At 35.2% G+C, this 24,967-nt stretch overlaps 1 protein-coding gene across 2 annotated transcripts in view; it reads left to right on the forward strand.

Annotated features, from left to right (window-relative positions):
• Exoc4 (exocyst complex component 4) overlaps positions 1-24,967 on the forward strand; it is a 691,471-nt gene that overhangs the window by 311,208 nt on the left and 355,296 nt on the right. Inside the window, exons 10-11 of one of the 2 annotated variants that reach the window (XM_013021697.1) lie at positions 9,053-9,149; positions 9,674-9,828. In XM_013021697.1, coding sequence (XP_012877151.1) covers positions 9,053-9,149; positions 9,674-9,686 — 110 coding nt within the window. In that variant the 3' untranslated portion in view covers positions 9,687-9,828. Of the gene's footprint in view, positions 1-9,052; positions 9,150-9,673; positions 9,829-24,967 lie in introns of those variants that run through there. The other variant, XM_013021696.1, reaches the window with a different exon arrangement.

A 24,967-nucleotide genomic window follows, 5' to 3' on the forward strand; every position in this document is an offset into this window, starting at 1 on the left:
ATATATACACAATGGAATTCTATGCCTCCATCAGAAAGAATGACATTGCCCCATTTGTTAGGAAATGGAAAAACTTGGAAAAAATTGTTAGAGTTCTTGATTATAACCATTCTAACTGGGGTGAGGTGGTATCTCAGTGTTTTGATTTTCAATTCTTTTATGGCTAGGGAGATTGAGCATTTCTTCATGTATCTATTGGCCAGCCTTTTTTCCCTTCAGAGAAGTTTCTCTTTAAGTCTTTAGCCCACTTATTTATTGGGCAGTTGTTTCTTTGAGGATTTGTTGTTGGGGATTTAATTTTTTGCAATGCTGTTACTTTATAATCTTAGATGAATTGTTTGAATTATAACCTTCATTGAATTGTTTGTTGAGTTGCCACAAGTCTTGGATTTTTGTAAAGGTTAAATAAAAACTCGTACTCAGTTGATAGCATACTTTCACTAAAAATGTTTACATGCATGTTCATAGTAGTATCCTTCACAGCCTCACAAGGGAGGTAACTGTTTGGTCAGCTGAAATAATATTCCATCATATAATAGCAATAAAGTACTGATTGCTACAGCATTAAAAATATGCTAAGTGAAAGAAACCAAACATGTATGTAAAATATGAGACTCATGCTTACACAAATGTGATCTCTTGGCTAGATATATCTGATTAGCCATCAGAATGCATTTAGTAAATTCCTGATCATTAAGGCCTGTTAAAGAGTACAAGAAATGATCAATGGAATATCCCCCTGTAGTCTTAAAATAAAAGAGTTGGGGAATAATGTTACCAAAATAGAAATGTTCTTCAATGATTGTCATTTAAAGTTCCCTTATGCCTTATTGATCATCCTTTTAAAAATATGCAGGCAGTGAAAGTGAATTCTTTGGTAGTTTGTTCATGTCTTACATTTTTGTATTTCATAGAACTTGTCACTTTAGACCCCATAACAGAAACATTAAGTTCTGGTACTAATGGGCCTAGAGAAGAGCTCCAGGTGAGCATGTCTTATGATGGCCCAGAATGAGCTATTAGTGATCTTAAAATTTGCTGTTTCACTGTGTGGTCCATGACATGGAACAATTTTCATTATTGTTTTATTGTGGTGTTGTTAAGAATTTCTCTTTGTCTTTCTCTGTGTATGTTTTCCTCTTGTTTTTTAAGCCAAGACAGCACCACAAAATAAATGCAAGATTATGGTAAAATTTACTTTTAATTTAGAATATGTTCAATTTTAGCACCACAAAATAAATGCAAGATTATGGTAAAATTTACTTTTAATTTGGAATATGTTCAATTTTAGAACTGCAAAAGAATAATTTTGTAAGAATTGTTTCATGGGCTTTAACTAAAAGCTAGGAGAGATGGTCTTTTTTGGAGCAAAACTCTAGCAGTTTGCTCTGGAAGACATATCCAATACATATAATACTTCACATCTTTACACACAGTACACTATTACTTTTAATTTGCTTTTATTATCCTTAAATAATTTTTCAAAGGAATTTAATTCAGAATATCAGTTTATGAGTAAAATGCACCTAGATCAGTACCATCCCTTCACCCTTTTTTTCACAGCAGATAATATACAATAACCCCATCATTATACAGGCTGTAGTGTATAGTTCGTTTCTTATGTCCAGTACCTGGGGACTTATTCTGAGAAGAACCAAAAAATCATCCCTATTTTCCTCCGGACTGAGCTCCTTGGACTTTATTTCCTTCACTTTCTTATCTTACTCTAACTTCCAAGCTTTGCCATTGCATTGTATACTCATTGTACGTCAAATATCAAACTTCGTCTCCATTTTCCCATTTCTAACTCAGGAGAGGAGATTGTCACCACAGGAAAATCGAGGAAGCATCTAACCTCCACCTCCCATTCCTTTCAAATCTCTCTACATCAGAGTCCAGCAAAACATATTCTGACCTTATAGAGATGCCTACTTGTCGATTTCTTCCACATTCTGGGAGGAGGCTCTTCCCAGCCTCACTTATTTTCTTATCAAGACCTCCTCCATAATAATCACCTGAATTTGTCTTTTATTAGAACTTTCCATTCTCTTTCCTTTGTTCTTCTACCTAGCTACAGATAGTAACTGTGGCTCTGAGTCTCTTTTCCTCTCTATCTTCTGTTCTAGAATATTCTTTTTTTTTTATTATTGTGAAAATACCGTACAGAGTGGTTACAATTACATGGGCAAGGTAATGAGTACATTTCTTATCAAGCATTGTTGCCTCCTCCTTTGTTTCCCCTTCCCATCTCTTCCCATCTGTCCCCATCCCCCAGAATATTCTGTATTTCAGGTGATGCTACAAATTCAATACTTTGTCTCAGCTAGGCTCTCGATAGTGTAAAATGGTGATTTTTAAAAAAAAATCCTTTTCCTCCTATTCTTTTCAAAACTTAATTCAGTTAACCACAAGCCTCCACAGCACTAAAAAGAAATTAAGCATGAATTTACTTAGTTTTCATATGCTCTTAATTCTTTCCTTTTTTAATCCCATCCCCATGTTGTATGGTGAAACTACTGAGAAGATTTTCAGGGGAGGGTTTTGATTTTGTTTGTTTGATTGTGTTGTCTTGCATCTGAATCCTGATAAAGGAAGACTATTAGGCAAGGCATATGTTTTTTTCCCCCTACCATAAGGAGGCCATGTCTCAGTTCCTAACAACTACTATGGCTGCATATAGCACAAAGTATTCTGATGCATTTAGCAATGACTGGGGTGTCTGAAGGGGGGAGGGGCGGTGGGAACACATGACTTCTGGATTCATGTTGTCATCCATATTTCATTGTAACTTTTGAGTATGAAAACAACCCACCAATATCCTTAACAGGACTAGCATGTCCATATTAAATTGAAGGTACTTGGGGTGGTTGGAAGTGGAGAGTTATGTCTCATGAATGAATCTTAGATTAAGATTCAGGTTTAGGATTCTTAAAGGTTAATGTGTTTGGCAGAAATAGAGACTAGTTTTAGGATGGAAGAGAGGGAGTGAGAAAGGCAGGGAAAGAAAGGAGGGGAAAAGAGAGGGAGGAGAAAGAGGGGAGAAAGAAAAAAGAGGGAAGAAAGGAAAGGAAAGGAAGGAGGAAGGAAGGAAGGGAGGGAGGGAGGGAGGAAGGAAGGAAGGCATGAAGGGAGGGAGGAGGAAGGAAGGAAGGAAGGGAGGGAGGGAGGGAGGAAGGAAGGAAGGAAGACAGGAGAGGGAAGGAAGGAAGGAAGACAGGAGAGGGAAGGAAGGAAGGAAGACAGGAGAGGGAAGGAAGGAAGGAAGCCATTTGTCATAAGTTTTTTAAAAAGTGAAAATGAGCAGTGTGATGGGAAAAATCAAGAGAAGACTATTGGATTTTCTTTTTTAAAGGCATTCATTGTTAGAGGATTAAAAAATTAAAAACTCCAAAACTGCTTCCTGGAAAGTCCTAGCTCTTTCTTACTGTCTTACCTTATGTTGCTAGCCTTGCAAAGAACCTCACTGCAGTTTGAGGTGGATAGAATAGGCCCATCGTATGCACTGCCTCGTCAGGAGAGTTGGGTAAAGAGGATGTTTTTACACAACTAAACGTGTTTCCCCCAGAAACATGTGTGTGTCAAATTTATATAGACATAATATGGCTTCTCTGGAGCTTCACTTACATTTTCAATTAGATTTACTAGTTCTGAGTCAACTGCTATTATTTAGTGTTGACTCATGTGTAATGTTACCATATAATCAGGGGCTAGTGCTCTCTGTTTTACAGCTTTCTTATATTACCATCATCTGTATCACTTTATTCAACTTCTGAATTTCTTGGAAATACAAATAGTAAGATTTGTATATAGCTTAAATATTTTTGTGATCAAAGTTTGAATACTGACTTTACCATGTGTTTGTTGGTGAGCAAGACACTTTATCTCTTCTTCCTGTAGTGCAATTGTATATTCCTTTACCTGTATGATGAGAAGAATGCATGGGTATTATTAGGATTAGGTGAGATATAGTCTGTAAAAGATTCAACATAATTCCACTTTCCTGATAGATAGCAGATGAGTATGAGTCTTTTCTTCCTCCTCTTTTACTTTCTTTATACTTATCTAGGGTAACACTTGCCACCTGTCTTAATTACTATACTACAACATTAAAGCTAGTTATGAAGAAAATGTAATTGATCAGAGAATGCTTGGCAAGGCACTAACTTGAATTGTGGTGGGAATAACTAATTTATTTCTGTTTGAGAGATTTTCTTCTACACATGATACTGTAATCAATATATTCTTTCAGCCTCTTTGTAAAATCTCACTGAATATGCTTCATGTAAAAACACATCTGCTGTTTATTCATAGACCATTTGTAGTTACAAATAATTTGATCCAGATAAGAGTTACTCAGTTTCATCTTTAGCCATTTGTTTATTCATATAACAAATTCAACAAATACCAAGTGCTTCAGTATTGGAAATTATTTCAGGCACAAGAGTTTACATCTATGAACCAAACACTATTCTTAACAACTATACCCTAGATATAACTTGAGTACCTTGAAGTAAGTTGCCTGACTTTTCTATTCAGGTCTAGAGTTTTCTTCTCACCCTAGAGTTAAACAATAACATTATCATTCTTTATTTGTTTGACTTTACTATAATAGTAAACCATCTGAAGAAAAGAATATGTTTGATATAGTGACAAAGCCCAGGGTTGTTATACATAGACTCTTGTTAGATGTTTTGTAGTTGTAGTAGCAGCAGTTATAAGCATTCTGATAATTTAGGCTTTAAAAGAAGGCACATCTTAAACAACTTGATTGAAATGCCTCCCTTTATCAAGAGAACAGCTATGAAAGCAGGTTACTTTTAGACCATTCAACTAGTCTTGGAGTCAAATAAAGACTCTATTAATATGGTCCCATAAACCAACAATCCTGTATACTATGCACGCAGTTTATATAGTTCTGAGGTAATACATTTATATAAAATTTCCATGTACACAGTAGTTCTTTTCTTTCTTGGAAGCCCATTTTAAATCCATGTCACATGAAAAATGTCAAATAGAGCATGTTGCTTTTTGTAGCTTTATACAAATCACCATCAAATTCTACTTTATTTAAATATTTGACACAGGTATTGATGTTAGAGTTTATATATCTCATTTTTGACTATTTTTTATTAAAAAATTAACAGGAAAAGCTTATTTAATTCTGTCTGTATTACTAGTATTCTGAATTTTTCACTGTACTTATTACCCAATGATATAATTGTAATAAAAGATATCTTTTATTCATTTGTTACAAAGCTAATCTTATAAATAATAATTATGTAGTATTTTGCTGCCTAAAGTAAAAAGAATGGGGTCTTTTAAAAAATGTACCTTTTTCTTTTACTAGCTAGTATTCATATGTTGGGTTTTGTTTGCATTTGTGTACATTTCTGCATCTTTGTATCTATCTGATCAGTTGGATTCTTACTTGTTTAATAATTCTAAACAGGAAATTGTTGGCAGGTTATTCTAGATATATTGCATGCCAAACACTGTAGTGTGTGCCTTTATGTACATTATTGCACTTAATTATCACTAAAGATCTTTGTGTTGACTGCACTCTTTATTTTATAAATAAGAAAGTGATGGCTTAGGGAATTTACATAATTCTATCACATTTCTACAAAAAAAAAACAAAACCAGATCAGGTATCTGGCACAGAACGTATTGATTCCTCCCACTGTACCACGGTTGTGTCTATGAGAATATTTGTTTCTAAGGTTATGGTTTCCTTTTTCTGTTTTATTAAGATGACTATATTCATTACCAATGACAGGAAATCCTTGTGGGAAAGAATTAAGGAATAAATAAAAATGGAAGCTAATTTCTCATAAGTAAATGAATTGTGACGGAAGGGACTAGCTTTCGATCACTTACATGCTGTCATTTCTCCAGCCATTAAGTGGCCTTGATGCTCCTTGCCAATCATCTGGGAGAGCCTGTCAAATCATTCTCTGTGCTAAAAGCAAGAAATACAACTAGGGCATTCTTTCCCTCCCTTTACACAGTATATTCTATTTGTAACACTCCCATCAGTTTTCCTTCCATTCCAACTATCCATCATCATTCAGCATTTTCTCTGGTGCCCATCACCTGGCCTCCACACCTGAGATTAGCCTGCGTGCCTATTAAATGAAGGAGAGAGCTGTTCCAGCCTAGTCGATGAGCTTCTCAGGACTGAGCAGCACGTTTCTAACCTTCATGACAGCAGCTCCCAAGCTACTTGAGAGTAGAAAGGCAAGGAGAGGTGAATTGTGTTTCTTACTAAGAATACTGAAATGCTAGCGTCCATCTTAGAGGTACAGACTCATGGACCTTCTGAGCTTATACCAGGGTCTTAATTTTGGTTCTGACAGGTTTATCAAGAATATTTTCACTGTGTTAGCCCTATTTATTCCACTCTGTGCTGTGATAATAGAGTACCATAGGCTGAGTATTTTAAAATATATAGAAATTTATTTGTTATAGTACTTGAATATGGGAAATTCAAGAAAAGGAAGAGATAGGTCCTTCCCCCTTACCCCCATCCATTATGGATGGGCGAAGAGAAGGGTTCAAATTCAATTGCTTGTAACCCTCATACTCCTAGTTTAATAGCTATAATCTATTCATAAGAGTGATTATAGTAAAGGCCTACCTCCTAAAGCTGTTCAACTGGAGATTCCAGAGGGGATGTGTTCACACAATTGCATTTAGAAAGCTGGATGTTGACATCTGATCTTTAAAGAGGAAATCCCATCTGATGAGCATAGATCACACTTACTATGGGAACTGAGAGAGTGAACAAAGTTCCTATAGGTGGATTTTAGTAGAGGTAGGGTCTAGGTAAAAAAAAAAAAAAAATTATAAAAAAATTCTTCCCAAACTTCATTTTATATTTAGCTTAAACCCAAGCTATGCACCAGTCATCATACATCTGTAGCTAATAAACTCTTAGAACAAATGAACTTACTCTGAGTTTCTACCTATTATACTCTCATCATACTTTAGTTTTCCCCGCAAAGCCTTTGGTGGAGTAACATTCCTAGTGCTCTCTGCTTTACTTTTTGGAATTGTACCTTGTCTTTTTGTTATCTTAATTCTTAGATCATTATCATCAGCAAGTATGTAGTAAGTACACCTGCTTACCAGAGTTATTTGTATTTGTTATTTTCTTGACAGTGTACACAGGATTTTACATATATTGTCTCATCTAATTCTAAAAACAGTCTTCCAAAGTAGTTCTCTGTTTTTTTATTCATGCAGCAAATATGTCCCTGTCTAACCACTTTCTACCAAGTTATGTCCCAAATGAGAAAAGGGATATGTAAAAAAAGAATACTAACATAACAGTAATAGAAGTGATCTGTGTTGTGGATTTTTTTTCTCTTCTTTCCTAGTAGACAAAAGTGAGATTGAAGACAGGGATTCCAATAATTGATTTTCATCTTAATAGAAAGAACCACAAAAATGGAGGTAGAAATACTTCTTTCATTGTTCAAACCTATATATCTCTTTTTCACATTTTCTTTGGGGGGGGGTCGGTCGTGGGGCTTGAACTCTAGGCTTGGGCGCTGTCCCTACGCTCTTCAGCTCAGAGCAAACGCTCTACCACTTGAGCCACAGTACCACTTCTGGTTTTCTAGTGATTTATTGGAGATAAGAGTCTCACGAACTTTCCTGCCTGGGCTGGCTTTGAACTGAGATCCTCAGATATCAACTTCTGAGTAGTTAGTATTATAGGTGTGAGCCACCAAGAGCCCAGCTCTTTTTCACATTTTAAATTCTCTGAAGTTTAGGATTTATCTTAAATCTGTGTTATCTAAGTGTTTGTGCACCTTCATAGTCATGATGTATTGTTACTGCCTCAGAGTATATGAACTTGGTGGATACTTTCTGTATCATTATCCTTTGATGTTTTAATTAATCAGTAAAGACTAAAGAAGTCATACGGGTCCCAGTCAATGTAGAAAACATTATATTTACAAACATTACAAATATACTTTCTGGTTGGACACCACTGGCCTATGCCTATAATCCTAGCTACTGAAGGAACCTGAGATCTGAGGATCATAGGATCACAGTTCAAAGCCAGCCTGGACAGGCATGTCTGTCAGATTCTTATCTCCAATGGACTACCAAAAATCTGCAAATGGGGCTGTAGTTCAAATGGTAAAGCACTAGCCTTGAGCACAGAAGCTCAATGACAGTTCCCAGTCCCTGAGTTCAAGCCCCAGGACTGGTAATACCAACAACAAAAAAGTTTCCTGGTGGCATAAGAAAGCATTAAACTCTGCAGAATGGCTATTAACATACATCATGGAATGAAATACAAACTGGAACATGGAACATGACTTTAAGAAATGCAGACTCATGATGCCATAGGATGAAACTGTACAGAAAACAAGGACATTGACAATGCTCAGTCAGAACCATTCAGAAAAGCATAATTAAATAATTTTATAGAATTTTTAATGAATTTTAAAATAATTCTTTCTTGAATATCCAAGGGAAATTTATAGTAAACAGTCATTTATTTTAAAAACTGTAGAAGCTTTTCAATAAGAAAGATGAAGATTTTACAGATGCGTATATAATTTAATAAGCAAGATTTTTTTTCTGTAGTGATACATAAGATAGTGGGGTGTCATGTTCTTGGTATGGTCTTAATTATGATGAAACATTGTCATAGTGAATATGTAAGTTTCTCCTCACAGTTCTACAAGTGGGCACAACTGTGAAGATCACTTCTTCCTTTCTTGAAAATTTCTTGTAAGATGCTTATAACTAGAGATAAAAAATTTAACCTTAACCAAGTTATAACCTTGAATGGTTTGAGTAGCCTATTTATTTTTCCTAGACTTCCAAGTTATCATCCTTAGTGAATTATTGAATCGTTAATTCATTTGAGTGAGAAAGTCTTGAACAATTAATCAAAAGAACTTGGTAGATATTGAAGAGAGCTTCTCAAAGATGTTTCTTTTGACAGCATGACTATCGTCATGTGTATAGGCTTGCTTTATTTAAAGAGTTGCAGTGAGCTAAATCCCTTTTTTTCTTGTTTTCTGAAAAGGAGGACCTGATGACAATTTAATTGAAGGTGGAGGAACAAAATTTGTCTGCAAACCTGGAGCCAGAAACATTACCATCATATTCCATCCATTGTTAAGGTAAGTCAAATTTGATGATGTCCTTACTGAATATCAGCATTTTCATTATTAATGCATTGATGTACAAAGGCCAGTAGTTTAGTCAACATTGAATCCAGTCGTTAAAAAACAGCAACAACAAACTTGCTTTATTTTTTAGGGCCTCAAGATCAATGTTAATCCGTAGAACAGATCATGTCAGCCCTATAAGTAGTTACTTGTTCTCAGAAGTATACTTTTCATTTGATTTTCTTTCTTTCCCACTTTCTTAGTTGTTTCTCTCTTTTTCTCTCACTCTCTCTTGCTCACTCTCTCTGTCACTCACTTTCTTGCTCGCTCTCTTCCTTCCCTTTCTCTCTCCTTCATTTTTTTAGTGGTTGGCAAACTATGTTCCACTAGAGAAATCTAGGCTGCCACCTGTTTTTGCAAATAAGGTTTTTATTGACCACAATCATGCTCATGTATGCTGCAGTTATAGCGGTGAATCATTTCAATGGTCCATATGGCCCTCAAGCTCAAAATGTTTACTCTCTGCTTCTTTATAGGAAAAACTACTGACCCATAATCTGTCTCACTCATTTTCATCAGTGTCCCAGTATTCCCTACGAATTGGCATGTGGTTCATCAAATATAATGTACACACACTGAACTATTTTATCAAATATATGGTTAAATATTGTGAAAGATAATTTTGGAGTGTTTTATAATGCTCAGTTACTTATGATACTATGCTGTATGTTAATAAGAATGTATGTTAATAAGAATGTATGATGCTTCACTATAAAAAAAAGTGTTCCAAATCCTAAATACTTTCAAATGGGCACTTTTTAATATTCATAATAAAAATCAGAGTTGGAATTTATTTGTACTAATAAGTGAAATTAACCTAATAGTGGAGTCAAAGGCCAATTATTTATGGCTATACATGATAAGATTTGTAATGATCAAATTTTGGGATCTGCTACATAAAAATGTTGATATAGCATTTTGTACTAATATACTGTACCTTGAAAAAAGTTAGTGTGGTATTTTTAATATTATGAGTCTTTTAAGTAAAAAGATAAAAATTACTTATATTAATGGGGTAATGTGGTATTTACATTTCATTTATAATTCAGGTAATGTTAAAATCATGTTAGAAATATCTGTGTCATTTATTATATTTTTGAAAAAATTTCCAAATTTCTCTAACATTTTAACGTTACGATGCATTATTGTTACCTATCATTTAACCTGCTGTGCCATAGTGCACCAGCACTTCATTCTCCTAACTATAACTCAGTCAACCTTTGCCCATGCTTAGCTCTCTCGCGTATTCTTCCAAATCTTCACCACCATTCTACTCTCAGCTTCTGTGAGGTCAAATTCTATATTCCATGTATGAAGGAGATCATAGACTGTCTTTTTTCCGTTAATATAATGACCTTCAGTTGCATCCATGTTGCAATGATAGTAGTTTACCCTTTGTGTGGCTCAATAGTATTTCTGTTTATATGAATCATATTTTCTTTATTCATCCATTGGTGAATATTTTAGGTTAATTCTATTAAACTGTTGGATAATTATATAGTGAACGTAGGAATACAGATGTCTCTGACATACTCATTTAACTTATTTTGGTTATATACCCATTAGTTCAATTGTTGGATTATCCTGTAGTTCGTTTTTCATTTTCTGAGGAACTTTGATACTATTTCCCATAAGGGAGATACAAATTGACATTTCTAGTTATATATATATATGGTTGATACTATTGTACTCTATTTCAGAAAAAAATAAATCTTGAAATTTAATACTGTCTTAATTGCAATTTATAAAAGGAATTTTAGATCTGGACATCTAATATTAGTGGAATGTTTTGTCTATAAAGAACCTCTCTGTATTGCTGTACTTTCATATATAGGAAGAGAGATGTATAGGTTGACTCAGATTTAGGAGTATCTCAAAATAACACATTCATTTTCTAAGATAAATTTAACACATTTGAATAATGGTTAACCAGAAGCTACCAGATTGGCCAGAAATACCACAAAGTGTGTTTTTCCAAAATCTAAACAGATTATTACTGAAAATTTTGTAGCTTCCTAGTCAGTAAGACTTAATAACTTGATGTCATCACTGTTCTCTCATTTAAAGTAACTATTTTCTTCAACTATACTAAATTACTTTCCCAAGTTGGTTTTAAATGTAAAAACACAAATATATAAACAAAAATAAACATCTGCTCTCACACAGTATAAAAAGTTTTTTTTTAACATGGCATTAACTTTTATAAAATTTCTTTAATAAATATTTGTAACAGGTAAATTTATCTAATTTAAAGTAAATTTACTTATGTGTATGATATATATATATTAACTAAACCAATAAAATATTTAATATATATACATATATATATATAGAGAGAGAGAGAGAGAGAGAGTGCAAGCGAGAGGGGGGGGAGGAGCGCACCAGTTCTGGGGTTTGAATTCTGGGCCTCGAGGCTGTCCCTGAGCTTTTTTTGCTCAAGGAGAGCACTCTACCACTTGAACCACATCGCCAGTCCCAGCTTTTTTGAGTAGTTTATTCACAATAAGACTCTCATGGAGTTTCCTGCCTGTTCTGGTCTCATACTATGATCCTCAGATCTCAGCCTCCTGAGTACCTAGGATTACAGGCGTAAGGCAGTGGCTCCTGGCCTTAATATAATCTTTGAATTAAATGACTTTGGTAATTAGTTTAGTATTCACTCTTTTATCCTCTTTTAATTGATTTCTACTTAGTGTTATTGTTAAGAAAGTAGAAAAATACGTTAATCATTATGGGTAACTACTCACCTAGATTTAATGTCATAATTTACTGCTTGATTATGCTAACCTTATGCCTGTGTTTGTTTCAACTATGGGAGAGACCCTATGAAAGCTTCTTAGAAGTATACTCAATACCCATTTTCTCATGAGATTTTCCTTTAATTTTTTTAATGTGAAACAAAAAGAAAAAAATATGTATTAGCACTTACTCAGGACCCATATTGTATTGCTTATAGAAGAACGGTAAAGTTTAATACATTATAGTTCTTTTGTAATTGTACAGAAGGTTTATTGTGATGCGTACATACTGCTGTTCTAGAGTTCTCAACAGCGGAAGGTTTTAATGTGATATTTATTCTGTTTTGCTAGAGAGTTATTGTAAGTCTTGGTAGTACTACCACGCATCTTAAGTATTTGGCTTCTGTTTTCATTCAGAATTTTAATTATTATTTGATGAGCCCTGGAGAAAGTTTGTAACATGCTACAATTTATCATCCTTCGTTCTATGTGTGTCTTTGAATGGAAATAGTAGGAATATGATGCCTGTGTTGAATCCTGACAGTTTTTTTTTTCTTTTTTCTCTTTTTTGGTGCTGGAGTTTGAACGCAGGGCCTCATGCTTGCGAAGCATGTTATGCTTGAAGCATTCATTGTTTTTGTCCAGTGCCAGCTTGATGTGAATGTGATTTGTCTTCTACTTGTTTACTTCATAGACGATCTAACAGTGAGAGAAGCTGAATGAAAAGACGAGGAAGAAAGTAGATTAGAAATCTAAAATTAAAACAGCAGGATATCTTCATTCAAGAGTAGGCTCTTTCACTTAGTTTTACTCACCAGTTATTTGTTGGACTCCTTGTCTCCAGGGTCCTCATTGGGCACTTACTTGGGCTGTATAGGTGGCAAAACTGACCAACTCTAAAAAAGGACAGGAAAGCATGAGTCCTGACAATTCTTACTCCTGTGAGAGAACTTCTCCCCAAACTAGATGAAAAACACACATCTTATTGCTCATTAGCCACCCACAAATGACTTATGTTATTTCCCATCCAAATTTTCTAGCTATTTTTCTTAATTGCTTATGTCACTTATTTTTATTTATAACCTACAATGTACTGAAAAAGTTTTAAGAGAAAATTATCAGAAATTGACTTATATCATTTCTACTTAAGCATAGACTATTGCTTTCTTGTTGTATATCTTAGTAGGTTGAACTACATATTTACCAGAAGGAAACATTTCTTATGTTTTGCTTCTTTTCCCCTACATCTAGTATCATTGGTATTCTTTCCTCCTGAACCTTTAGGTATAGCTTTGTATACTTTATTTATTAAAAGAGCTCTTTTCCTAATTTTCATTCAGCTGACACTGCATTCTTTGCAATCTAAAGAGTTTTCTATATTTAAAACCTTGAACTACCCTCCTGAGAACACTAGAGATCAGATTCCCATTACATTGTTTTGTATGTTCCCGGTGGTCATTTGTGCTGTCCTTTCATAAAATTATTGTAGACGGCTCTCAACTTTGGTCATCTTGCAAAGTTATTTCTGTGCTGCGCTTATGGCTAAGGCAGCCTCATCACCAGGAAGTCTTCATTGGATGGAGCCCAATGTACTGACTGCCCATTAACTTGTTTATTAAATATCTTCCTCATGTTTCCTTTCTGCTTAATCTCATCTCTGATAAAAATGGAGTATTGTATCATCCTTCCTGCTTTCATCTTAGCCTTCATTGTATATATTATATTTATGAACTCTTTCTTAAATGACACCTACTTAAACATAACAATAAAAAGCTTAGAAGAAAAAGAATAGGGAAAAAACCTCAATGAAAATAATAAACCAATGAAAACAATAAACCACCAGTCAATTTTCCCACCCCCAGTGCATCTAAATAAACAGAAACATACTAAAGCAATTATGTTTCTAGCCATGTACAGGTTGATTCTAAGACTTTCACAATATTATGACTAATGCTTTCTTCATGTAATGCCTTGTTTGCTGTTGCTTGGCATTCTATGGAAACTTTCAAGAGAAATGTGTCCATTATAATGAATGTAATTTATTTTATGGACCTTCAATTTGGAGACTGGAGGAGATGTTCAATGATGTAATCTTGGTGACATCATTCCCTTTTTTGTGTTGATCTGATAAACATTTAGGTATCTTCAAAAGTTACTACTTTTAAATGATTCCACTATGCTAAATAATAATCAAGATGTAATTTTAAATATTCTCTTGGAAATGAAATACATTTTACTAACAGTATCAAGATGTTTTATAGAGTAATAATATTTATTGCATTTAGTATAGCATGTAGTCATTTCAAGAAATTTGAAATTACTTTGTACCTGGTCTTTGTGGGATTTGCTGGTCTTTGACTGTGAGGAGTGAGAATTTGTTTTACTTTTACTTTTCTTTTAAAAATCAAATGCTTACATCGAGATGTTCTGAAGATATATAGGCTATAATATTGGCTTCCAAGATAAATGCTTTTATAAGACTTCTTACTGCATTTGTACACTGGAACCCCTATTTCCAATAAGAAATCCTACTATTTTTAGTTCTTAAAAAATTAGTTTTTGGAGCACTTAGTAAGTATTTTGCTTGTTATCTAAGTAAAATACAAAGAAAAAATTGTCTTCAATACTGCATTGAAATCTTTCAATTCAAACCTAAAACACACTGTGTATGTAGCTTAATCCCTTAGTAGCTGAGGACACATTCCAAGACTTAAAGTGGGTGCTTAAAAGCAGATAATTCTCACCATAAATTATACATATATCTACGTATATGCATACATGAAGATATATGTATATATTAATTTTTCCTATACATGCATATATATGACAAAGTTTAATTTATAAATTGAGCACAGTCTAGCACATTCAATCCTGGGTTCAATCTCCTGCACTACCAAAAACATCATAAATTGGAAACAATAAATGATTGATAAAATAGAATAAATATAACAAAATATAAAATATATGCACGACTCATTTCTGGAATTCTCCATTTATTATTCTCAGATTTCATTGACTGAAGTAATGGAAATGATAGATGAATGTGAATATTCTAAACCAACATTATGTTTTGATTGTCAAGTTTTTGGGCCACACTTCTACCCCTAGATATTACTACTCTGGGCTACTTTCTTTTAAAATGTTTTTCTTTCTTTTGTAAATAACTAAGAGTCATTTATCGTAGCTGAGGTGTAGAATTAATAATATGATTTTACAGTTTTTAAAACAGCTGTGATCCCATAGTACTACTCTGTATAATATATTTGTATTTTGTCTTTAGCAATTATTTATTAGAATCTATGATCCTTTTCCTTTTATCTTTTCCTTCTATTAATGCACTAAAAAGGTTTTGTTTAATTAAACTAATTTGTTTTATCTTCTATGAATCATGACCTTCTTCTAAGATGCTAAAATACATCTAAAAGATGTCTTGTTTTAAAGTCTCCCTTATTTGGTCTTATGTGGACTTTACTCTTTTTTCCTTGCTTTTATTTAGACACATTGATGTGTTTGGGGTGTTGCTTTAAAAGGAAGATTTTATGTGAATATTTAGAATAAGCATAAATGCCAGAAGTTGAAATAATTCTTCTATTTTTCTTTTCCTAACACTTTTTACTTTGAAAAATGTAAAAAAGTCATCTCACCTATGTCAGTTTGATGTGTGCATTCATATTTGGCAGAATATTATACTGACTTTTCACAGGTATGTGATATTTTTATACAGATACATGTTTGTCCTTAATGAGCTAAAACTTATATAGACATTTTGAAAGATGTTGGTGATTAGACTGTCTAGCAAATAACATTGTGGATCATACATTATTCATGCATGAGAGGAAATGTGGCCACTGTGTTGCATTTTTATGAAACACAATGGTTTTATTTCTGTCCTTAGAATTATGAAAAATATTGCTGTTTCCAGATTATCTGACCTACAAGGTCTGTGGAGCATTGAGAGTTGCTACATTCAGAGTCTAATCTCCACATATCTGTAAATGCCTTTAAATTCACATTGTAAATGTTAACTACTTTTAATCTTTTTTAAAATTATATTTTATTGTCCAGGTGATGTACAGAGGGGTTACAAATGTAATGAGTACATTTCTTTTCAAACAGTATTACCCCCTCCCTTGTTTTCTCTCACTTTCCCTTGCCCCCTACACTTCGCCCCCCACCCATTCCCCTCCTCCCCAAGTTGTAAAGGTCATTTCCAACATAGTATCTTGTGAGTATCACTGTTTTGCATTGCTTCACTCTTTCTCCTATGTCTCACCATTTTGTGATTCTTCTTGTCTTCCCCATATCAGATAAATGTAAATATAAGACACAGGGTACCAAAATCAAAAACAGTGACCCCAGAGGAAAAACCAAAGGGAAAAATATGAAAGCAAAAAGGAATAACTTCACACAGTATGCTTTAAAAAAAACAACTCTTGTTTTCATATCTTGCAGTTCTTTTGGAAATTAAATTTTTCACTCAGTCTTTTTGTATTTTCATGTTTTAAAATTTTGTATCATGAGGTATGACTGAATATTGATTGCAGCTAACATGTGACTGAAGTGGAGAACAACTCAAGACTCCAACCCAATTATATATGTGCATTTTATCAACGTCAGAAGGTATTAAGACATTACAATCAAGTTAGCAGAAAAGTTTATAAAACATGGTAAGAAAAAGTGGAAGCATTAGTGAAGACCAGAAGAATTTCTATTTTCAAATACCTAAGCATTTATCACTAAAAAGAGAAAATGCAGTCTTGTTCTTCATTGCTTCATAAGTCTGAATGAGAACATTTTCAATGTCCAAAAGATGTGGCTGTATATTATGAGATTTGATGCTAAATTGTAAGAATCTTCTGATGAACAAGGCAACAGAAATGGCAACCTTTTGCTTGGGATACAGTATTCTTCCTGAGACGATTAGCAAGGAGCTAGATTCAAATTATAGTTAGCAAAAGGCTGAACTGTTAGGTCTATATTCTTTAAATTTTTGACTATACATATGCCTCTCTAATACGGTATGTCATGTCATTGCAAAATTCTGGATAGGTGTAATTCTTCCAGTCCTTACTGGCTTGGGTTGTTATGTTATAGTGTACATGTATGTATGTGTGCACATGTGTGTGGCATGCACACGTGCATGCAAGCACATGTACGTGCACACACACACTTACATGCCAGTTCTGGGGCTTGAACTCCTCAGATCCTGGGTGCTGTCTCTGAGGGTTTTGTTTTGTTCTCAAGGATAGCATTCTCCCACTTGAGCAAAAGATTGTTTTCTAGCTTGCTTGTTTCTCTCTCTCTCTCTCTCTCTTTCTTTCTTTCTCTCTCTCTCTTTCCCTCCCTCCCTCTCTTTTCTTCCTTCCTTCCTTCCTTTCCTTCCTTTCTTTTTCTCTCTTTCTCTTTCCCTCCCTCCCCCTCCCTCCCTCCCTCCCTCCCTCCCTCCCTCCCTTCCTTCCTTCCTTCCTTCCTTCCTTCCTTCCTTCCTTCCTTCCTTCCTTCCTTCCTTCCTTCCTTCCTTCCTTCCTTCCTTCCTTCCTTCCTTCCTTCCTTCCTTCCTTCCTTCCTTCCTTCCTTCCTTCCTTCCTTCCTTCTTTTGGTCCGGGGGTGATAGTTAATGAATTTTCCCTTCTGGGTTGCCTTCAAATCATCTTCAGATCTCATCCTCCTGAGTAGATATGATTACAGGTATGAACTACTGGTGTCTATCTGGGTTACTTTTTTATTCTTCAAGTTAATCCTAGTGATAATCATTAGTAGAGTTAAGGAGTTACAGTTAGCTTTTAATATCATTTTAACTTCCTCTCCTACATAGAAGTTAGAGGTAATAAATCATGTTGTACCTATTTTTGGAACAGTTACTAAAAGGAACTCTGCTCCTCCCTACCATATTGTACCCTCACTTTTCTCTCTCCTGTCTCTCCCACTCAATTTTTCCTCCCTCCTTATTTTTTTCCCTCCCTCCCCTTCCTTCCTTGCTCATGGTTTTTACTTTTTTTAAATTTTTCTCCCATGTTAGTAACTGGTACATATAGTGATAACTCTTCTGATGACTGTTAAGATAACAAGAAAGCTGTCTTTCTTCTTTATTAGAAAAGCTTAAAACAAAAGAGAGACCAAAATCATACCTAAAATTAAATCAAAGTAATCTTGACAGTGGGAGCTAGATTAAATCAGTATTTTAAGTGCTGGTTTTCTTTACTAATTTTTAACTTGATCCATTGTATTATTATAAATTACCATAGGAAGCTTATATATAAAAAACAGTATAAGAGAATATTTAAGCCTAACATCAACTTATCTGACCTTTTCTGCTTGTCTCAAACATATATTAGTTATTGCAAATGAGGGAAACCATGGGACCTATTTTTCTTTACTTCACTTAATATAATTTTTCCAAGACTTTCCATTTCCTAACAAATGGGCAATGCCATTCTTTCTGATGGAGGCATAGAATTCCAATGTGTATATATACCACATTTTCTTGATCCATTCATCTACTGAGGGGCATCTGGGTTGGTTCCAGATCTAGCTATGATAAATAATGCTGCAATAAACATAGTTGTGCTGGTAGCTTTAGTATGGTCTTTTCATGCGATTGTTTCTAACATATTTATAAGATGATTTCTTTGTTGTTTTGTATGTCCCTCCCCCATGGTATAACCCCTGCTTTCATTGTATTTGATGTTGGTATAATTTGTGGAGGGGAAGGGCAAAAACAAATCATTTAAATAGGGATACAGGCGGACCCATTGCAACAATGAGATGTACAAGTCATTATGTTGAAAAATGAACTTTACAACTTTAGCCAGGAGAGGGGGAGGGAGGGGTGAGATGGGAAGGGATGGGAAGGGGAAACAAAGGAGGAGGCAACAATGTTTGATAAGAAATGTACTCATTACCTTGCTCATGTAATTGTAATCTCTCTGTAGGGTATTTTCACAATTTAAAAAAAAAAGAATATTTATGCCACAAAAATACTTACTTGGTTGGTGCTTTTTGTTTTCCCACATAAAACAGATACAGTAATTCCAATTACTTGGGTATTCTGGACATGTTTTGTCTTTTGGACTGCAATAGCCAAAATATGCTTATTCAGCATTTTTGAAATATGTTTATTTCCAGCTACAGGACCATTTACATGTGATTTTGAAATCTAAATTGATAGTGTAATTTGGCATACCTAGAGACAAAACTCAAGTTCTTTCTTTAATAACTTACAATTTGGGGGATAGCACCTATATATTAATTCCCCATATAATTCAGAAAATTTATTTTGCCATTCTCTTCCTTGCTGCCACTCTGCTTTGCAGATTTTGTTACTAGGCCTTCTGTGTAATATTAAGCTCTCCTTCTATTACCATTTTTAATTTTTACATTTTCAATTTTATTTGTCACTTGAATATTTGCTCATTAACCCTGTTTACTATTTCTTATTGTGTATATTAATGTGTTTTCCATTGCTGTAAAAAAGTACTTGAAGCTTGATAATATAGAAAGGAAAGACTTTCATTTAACTGCCAATTTTGGGCATAATGACAGCATCAGCTTGGCTCTGATGAACAGCTCTGGACAACGGTGGGGGCAAATGGAAGAAGCAAGACAGGAAGGCAGAAAGCAGGGAAGTCTAGCCTTGCTCTTTTACAAAAGAAACTAACTGGAGTCCTATGGGAAATGCCTAGGTGTTTTATGTTAGCAGTCCACTTCTTAAAGGGCCAGCATCTCTCATGTAGACCACACCTACAATGAACACACACCATAGTGATGTATCACACAGGTCAAGAATTGTCTACAACCGAGTCAAGAAATCTTATTTTCCCTCCTGTAGTTCAAGCCAGACAAACCAGTACCAAAAAGAAACCAACTCCAAACTACACAACGTTTGTCATGAGACTTTATTATTTAGTAGTATATGTGAGAATAGAAAGTTCTTTCATTCAAGTTAGGTGATAGGGGTGGAGAAACCATAAAAGATATAATTTTTAAGGGCCTTAATTTTATTTTTTGATAAGTTGTTCTGATTGGTTTGTAACTTTGAAATTCTGAGTTGTTCCTGCCTATCATTTTTCTACATGAAATGGATGCAGTAATTCCAGTTACGTGGATGGTATGATTAGGATCATCAAAATCTAAGGCCAGCTGGCAGGAAATCCTATCTGATTATCCTGAAAGACTCAGGCATGGCTCACCTGGTAGAGTGCTTCTTAGCAAATTTGAGGCCCTGACTGCCCTCTGTTGTGTCCTCTCTCATGTCCCATCTTTTGTGCAAAATGATATTTGTTTTAGTCATCAACATTACTGAAGGTCTGATGGTCTTAGCAGTAGTAGGTTTGTTAACACTAGTATGAGTACACTCCTGAATTTTACTTCATATAAACCCTCCATAGATCATTCCTTTGGAGTAAATGAGAACTGATAGGATTTTATGGTCCTCACAACTGCATACTATTTAAACTTCTTCAACATGTCAATTCTAGAACTGTTTTGATTTTCCTATCATTTGTGACCAAGAATTTGGTCAGGCTAGTAAGAGATCTTTGAGAATTGGGACAGCATTTAACAAATCAGTTGCCAGGGGATTCAGAAATAAGGTTCCTACAGCCTGAGACAAAAAATCTAAAGTTAATTAGTGTTTTTATTTCCTAGATGTTGGGATTTATGGATCAATGAAAAATAATTGACAAGTAACATTACTGTTTAATGAAAGCAATGAAATTTCAATGCGAAAACAAAAAAATGATATTTCAGAATTAAGAACCATGTTCCTAAGCAAGTATTAATATTTTGACATATTAATATATATTATATGGTTATATATTGTTAAAATAATTATAATTAATATGTATAATATATAATAAATCACATGGTGTAGACCATGCTAGGCAGGCAGTAAAACATTTTGAAGAGATAAACGAATGAATCATTTCTAAGTAATGGGGCAGTTTTAAAAGTACAAGATGAACTTGATGATACTGAATATCCTTTCAGTATGACTTTAGAATCTTGCAGGTCCTCTTCATGTTCTTCTGATACAGTTTATTGTATTCACATTGGCTACTGGGTTTGCCGGAATGCAGTGTATTTGGTACGCATGTGCCACACAATCACCTCCTGGTGGCCCAAAAGACCCCTGCCAGCTACCATGTGTTGCCAGCCACTGAAACGTCCTCCCTGCATCCTGTATGATCAGCGTGCTCGCAAAAATGAAGCCCCAGCATCTTGTTTGCATGTGTTTATTCATTTTTTTTCTTTTTGTAACTCTGTGAAAAAAAAATTGGTGGAAAATGTCAAAATGTAAAAGTTGGAATAAGAATAGCAAAGAAAATTCTTAGAAAAGCAGTCCTTGAATCTATTCTTTAGAGTGAAATTAGAAGTGCTGCACAGGTTTGAAAGAGGTGCATCAATGCTCAGAAATGCATCTAAGTGAATCTATACTTCTTTCTTATTTTGAAGCTCTTAAGAAAATTGAAATGAAGCTTTCACTAAAGAATCAAAAGGAACCATCATATTCCTGGGAAAGTTGGAGGTCCCTCTGCTGCACTAGCTTCTACTCATTATATTTTCTTTTTACTTGCTTTTGATTGACATGTTGATTTTCAGGGGCAGCTCTGGAATTCAGTAGGAGTTGAGTATACTTTAAATAGACTGATTTTAGAGAAAATTCTTTAATTTTGTTATATTTTATATTATTTTACTCTTCATTTACTTATTCCTTTCTTCTCTACGAATATTCATGGAAAGCTTCCTGGGTGTCACACACTGTCCAGGCCTTTTTAGAGCTGAATTTTTTATTAAGCTTCTGTAGTAATTTGAGAATAAAAGGAAGTCTGTGACAAAGAAATGCATCCTTTCATCAACACTGACTTACTCCATTTTTCCTCTCTACGTTGATGAAGGTACTAATTGTAGAGACATTTCTTTCTGTGCTCTTTTCGTTTTTTGGAGTCAGTTCCATCTCTGTCATGAATTCACTTTCCCTCCATCCAGCTGGGCCCCAGAACAAACACATCTTAGTGCCTGCGTGGCGCACACTCACCCCAAATCTCCCATGTATGCTTTGTCACTAATTGATTTTGATCCTACCTCTTACAGGTCTCCAACCACCCCCTCTTTCCCATGGCTCTTGGCATTGCTTTCATCTGTCGACTCCTGACTAGTTTTCATTATGGTGAACCTGAACTCATTCACTCTGGCTCCTTCAGCTCTGTCAGAGCATTTGGTCCTTCTAGTCCCCTCCTCCTGTGTCCATGAAGCTGAATTCCTCCTTGCAGAGCAAAAGGCCTGGCCTTATCCATGTGAAGGCTCTCATGCTCACCTTGTACACTCTAGGCTCTTGAGCCCTCCCTTTCTCTGTACCTGTCATCTGATCTCCACATTTACTTCTTTCTGCCAAAAAATCTAGCCACCCATACCAACCTTCTGCCCTCCTTCACTCCCTGAAAGACATGTTATCTTTCAGTAGTCAGCTTATGCAATGTCATGGCTTCCTACTTTCTGAGCTGACTCTTACCTTCCCTGATAAGATGTGTCTTTTAAAAAGATTGTTGTCAGATGCCCTCTCTCTGCTCTCTCTGCTCTTTTCTAGCTTTTTCTCAGCTCTTTCCTTCTCTTTCCCAGCTCTCTTCTCTTTCCTAGCTCTTTCTCTCCCACCTCTCTTTCCCAGCTCTCTCTTCTCTTTTCTAGCTCATTTCTAGCTCTTTTCTCTCTTTCCCAGCTCTCTCCCTTTCCCAGCTCTCTCTCTTTCCCAGGCCTTTCCCAGCCGTGTGGAGTGCCAACCTGGCCTGGTCCCAGCAGGTCCACTGAATAAACCTACCCCTTACCTGAAAAAATAAATAAATAAAAAAGAAAAAATAAAAAGATTGTTCTGATTTAGCACATTGTATTTATTTATTTGGGGGGGGCACATTTTTATTATAGTATTTGACACATTGCCTTGAGATGGTTGAAGTCAAAACACAGTTCTTATTTTGAAAGGACTGTTTCCACTCCCAGTGACAATATTAGAACAAGAAAGTAACTTCCCTATCCAGAGGGAATGTAAGTTACATCTGTAATTGTTAGTGATATTTCAGGAGGTAGAAGTATGTAGATAAGAACAATATTTGGATTATGTTCAAATATATGAAGTTTTGCTTGGAAGGTGGAGTTGAGGCGAGGAAGACGGAGAGTAGATCTTTCAGCCAAGTGGTCACAGCACCCTGTTCCCTGCCACTGCCACTGCCACCACCTCCTCCTCCTCCTCCTTCCCCCCTCTCCCTCTCCCTCTCCTTCTCCCTCTCTCTCTCTCTCTCTCTCTATTTCTGTCTCTGTCTCTGTCTCATCTCTGTCTCTTGGATAGTGCTCTGCCACTTGAGCCACATAGCCCCTACCACTTTTCTGGAAGCCCTGGCTGGCTTTGAACCATGATCCTTTGACCTCAGCCTCCTAAGTAGCTAGGATTACAGGTGTGAGCCACAGGTGCCCAGCTCCAGTTCTCCTTTTGGGATTGCTTTTGATTTCCAAATAGACCAACCATAAATACACTTTTCTAGATGAGCCTTGAGATGAACTTCTTTAAGGTCCAGTTCTTATTTAGGTCACTGGGAAGAGGAAGATAAAGCAGAGGAGCCAGCCACTTTTCCTGCTGTCTTAGGGAGTTATGTTTGCTGGCAGGCTGCCTGTGTTTGATTTAAGATGATAGTCTGTAAACTCCTTAAGGTAGACTATTAATTTCCCATGACAGCACATGAAGCTTGTCCTCCCCCTCTTCCTCACATCCAAGCACACATATCAGAGGAACCTGCTTTTTGAGACATTTGTTTAATGTCACCTGTCAGAGTAGGTGCCACAGCAAGTCAGTCAGGGTTGAAGTTTGCAAACATGCTTCTACCTTACTGAACATCACAAAGGCTGTCAAAACATTCGTTTCCCTATATTTCCTCTTCATTCCAGAAGAAACACCATTATAGATGTAAATGTTAGAGGAATTTTTTTCCCAGGCTTGGGCTTCTGCAGGAAGGTTTTATGTGTAGTTGTGATTAGGGAGAGGAAGGAAGCCTTAGCCCATACTTTTGGAACCTTCCCTACAATTTTTTTGAGATGTTTAGTTTATTACTCTACTAGAGATCAGATATATTTTTCCTCCCAAATGTTAATTTTATATTATGCTCTTTTTTTGTTTTTATGGAAAAGAAAATGACTTTTATATTTACAATAATATCTTTTAAGTTTCTTAAAATCTTCTCTTCAAAATTGTCCGCCTAAGTGTTCTCTTGGTAGTTGGAGGGAACACCTACACATGTGCTATGTGTTCTATACATAGTTCAGGTACAGTTTCGTTTGGTGGCTGATGAACAGCCACCAAGAGAGAAAATAATTGCCTTTTAAAGTACGAAGTGTAATTTGTACCCCAGTCCTGCAGATGCTGCACATCGGTTTACAAAACTAGTGCTATGCCTTCTGCAGACAGAGGGGAAAAATAGATATATTTTAACACAGTCAGGAAATCCCTTTAGAATTTAAACCTACTAACATATTCCATGAAATTATGTCATTTTGGATATCCCTAAGATGCCTCAAAGTCTTTCCCAAATAAACATGACTGAACTACCTGAGGGAACACATGAAGATAGCATATATCATCCTTAATAGAGTAACATTGTCTTCTACTTATTGCCACAGTTAAGTCCAGACAAATTATCTCTAAAGCCATAAGGAGCCCAATTATTGATGTAGTCCTAGTGATTTCCCTTGCATTGCTTATGTCAAATTTATCATCAAATGTTAACATCATGCAAACACGGAGTTTCTCAAATATCAGCGTTTCCTGATTGTGTCTAGAAATAGGGATAAGCACACATTTTGAATTTGTCTTTTATAATATGAAAGGAAAATCAAAATTTGTACTCTGTATGATTTAGAAAATCATTTTCCAACATTTTGAAGTCTAGGAATGTTATAATAATATGTCAAGGAATTAATAATATAACTGTAAATTTTGAGTCTCATGTTTGTAATCTGTCTATTCCTTGTTTAGGTCTCAATTAACTTAGT

The sequence above is a fragment of the Dipodomys ordii genome, unplaced genomic scaffold, assembly GCF_000151885.1.
Source record: "Dipodomys ordii isolate 6190 unplaced genomic scaffold, Dord_2.0 Scaffold56, whole genome shotgun sequence".
Lineage (NCBI taxonomy): Eukaryota > Metazoa > Chordata > Mammalia > Rodentia > Heteromyidae > Dipodomys > Dipodomys ordii.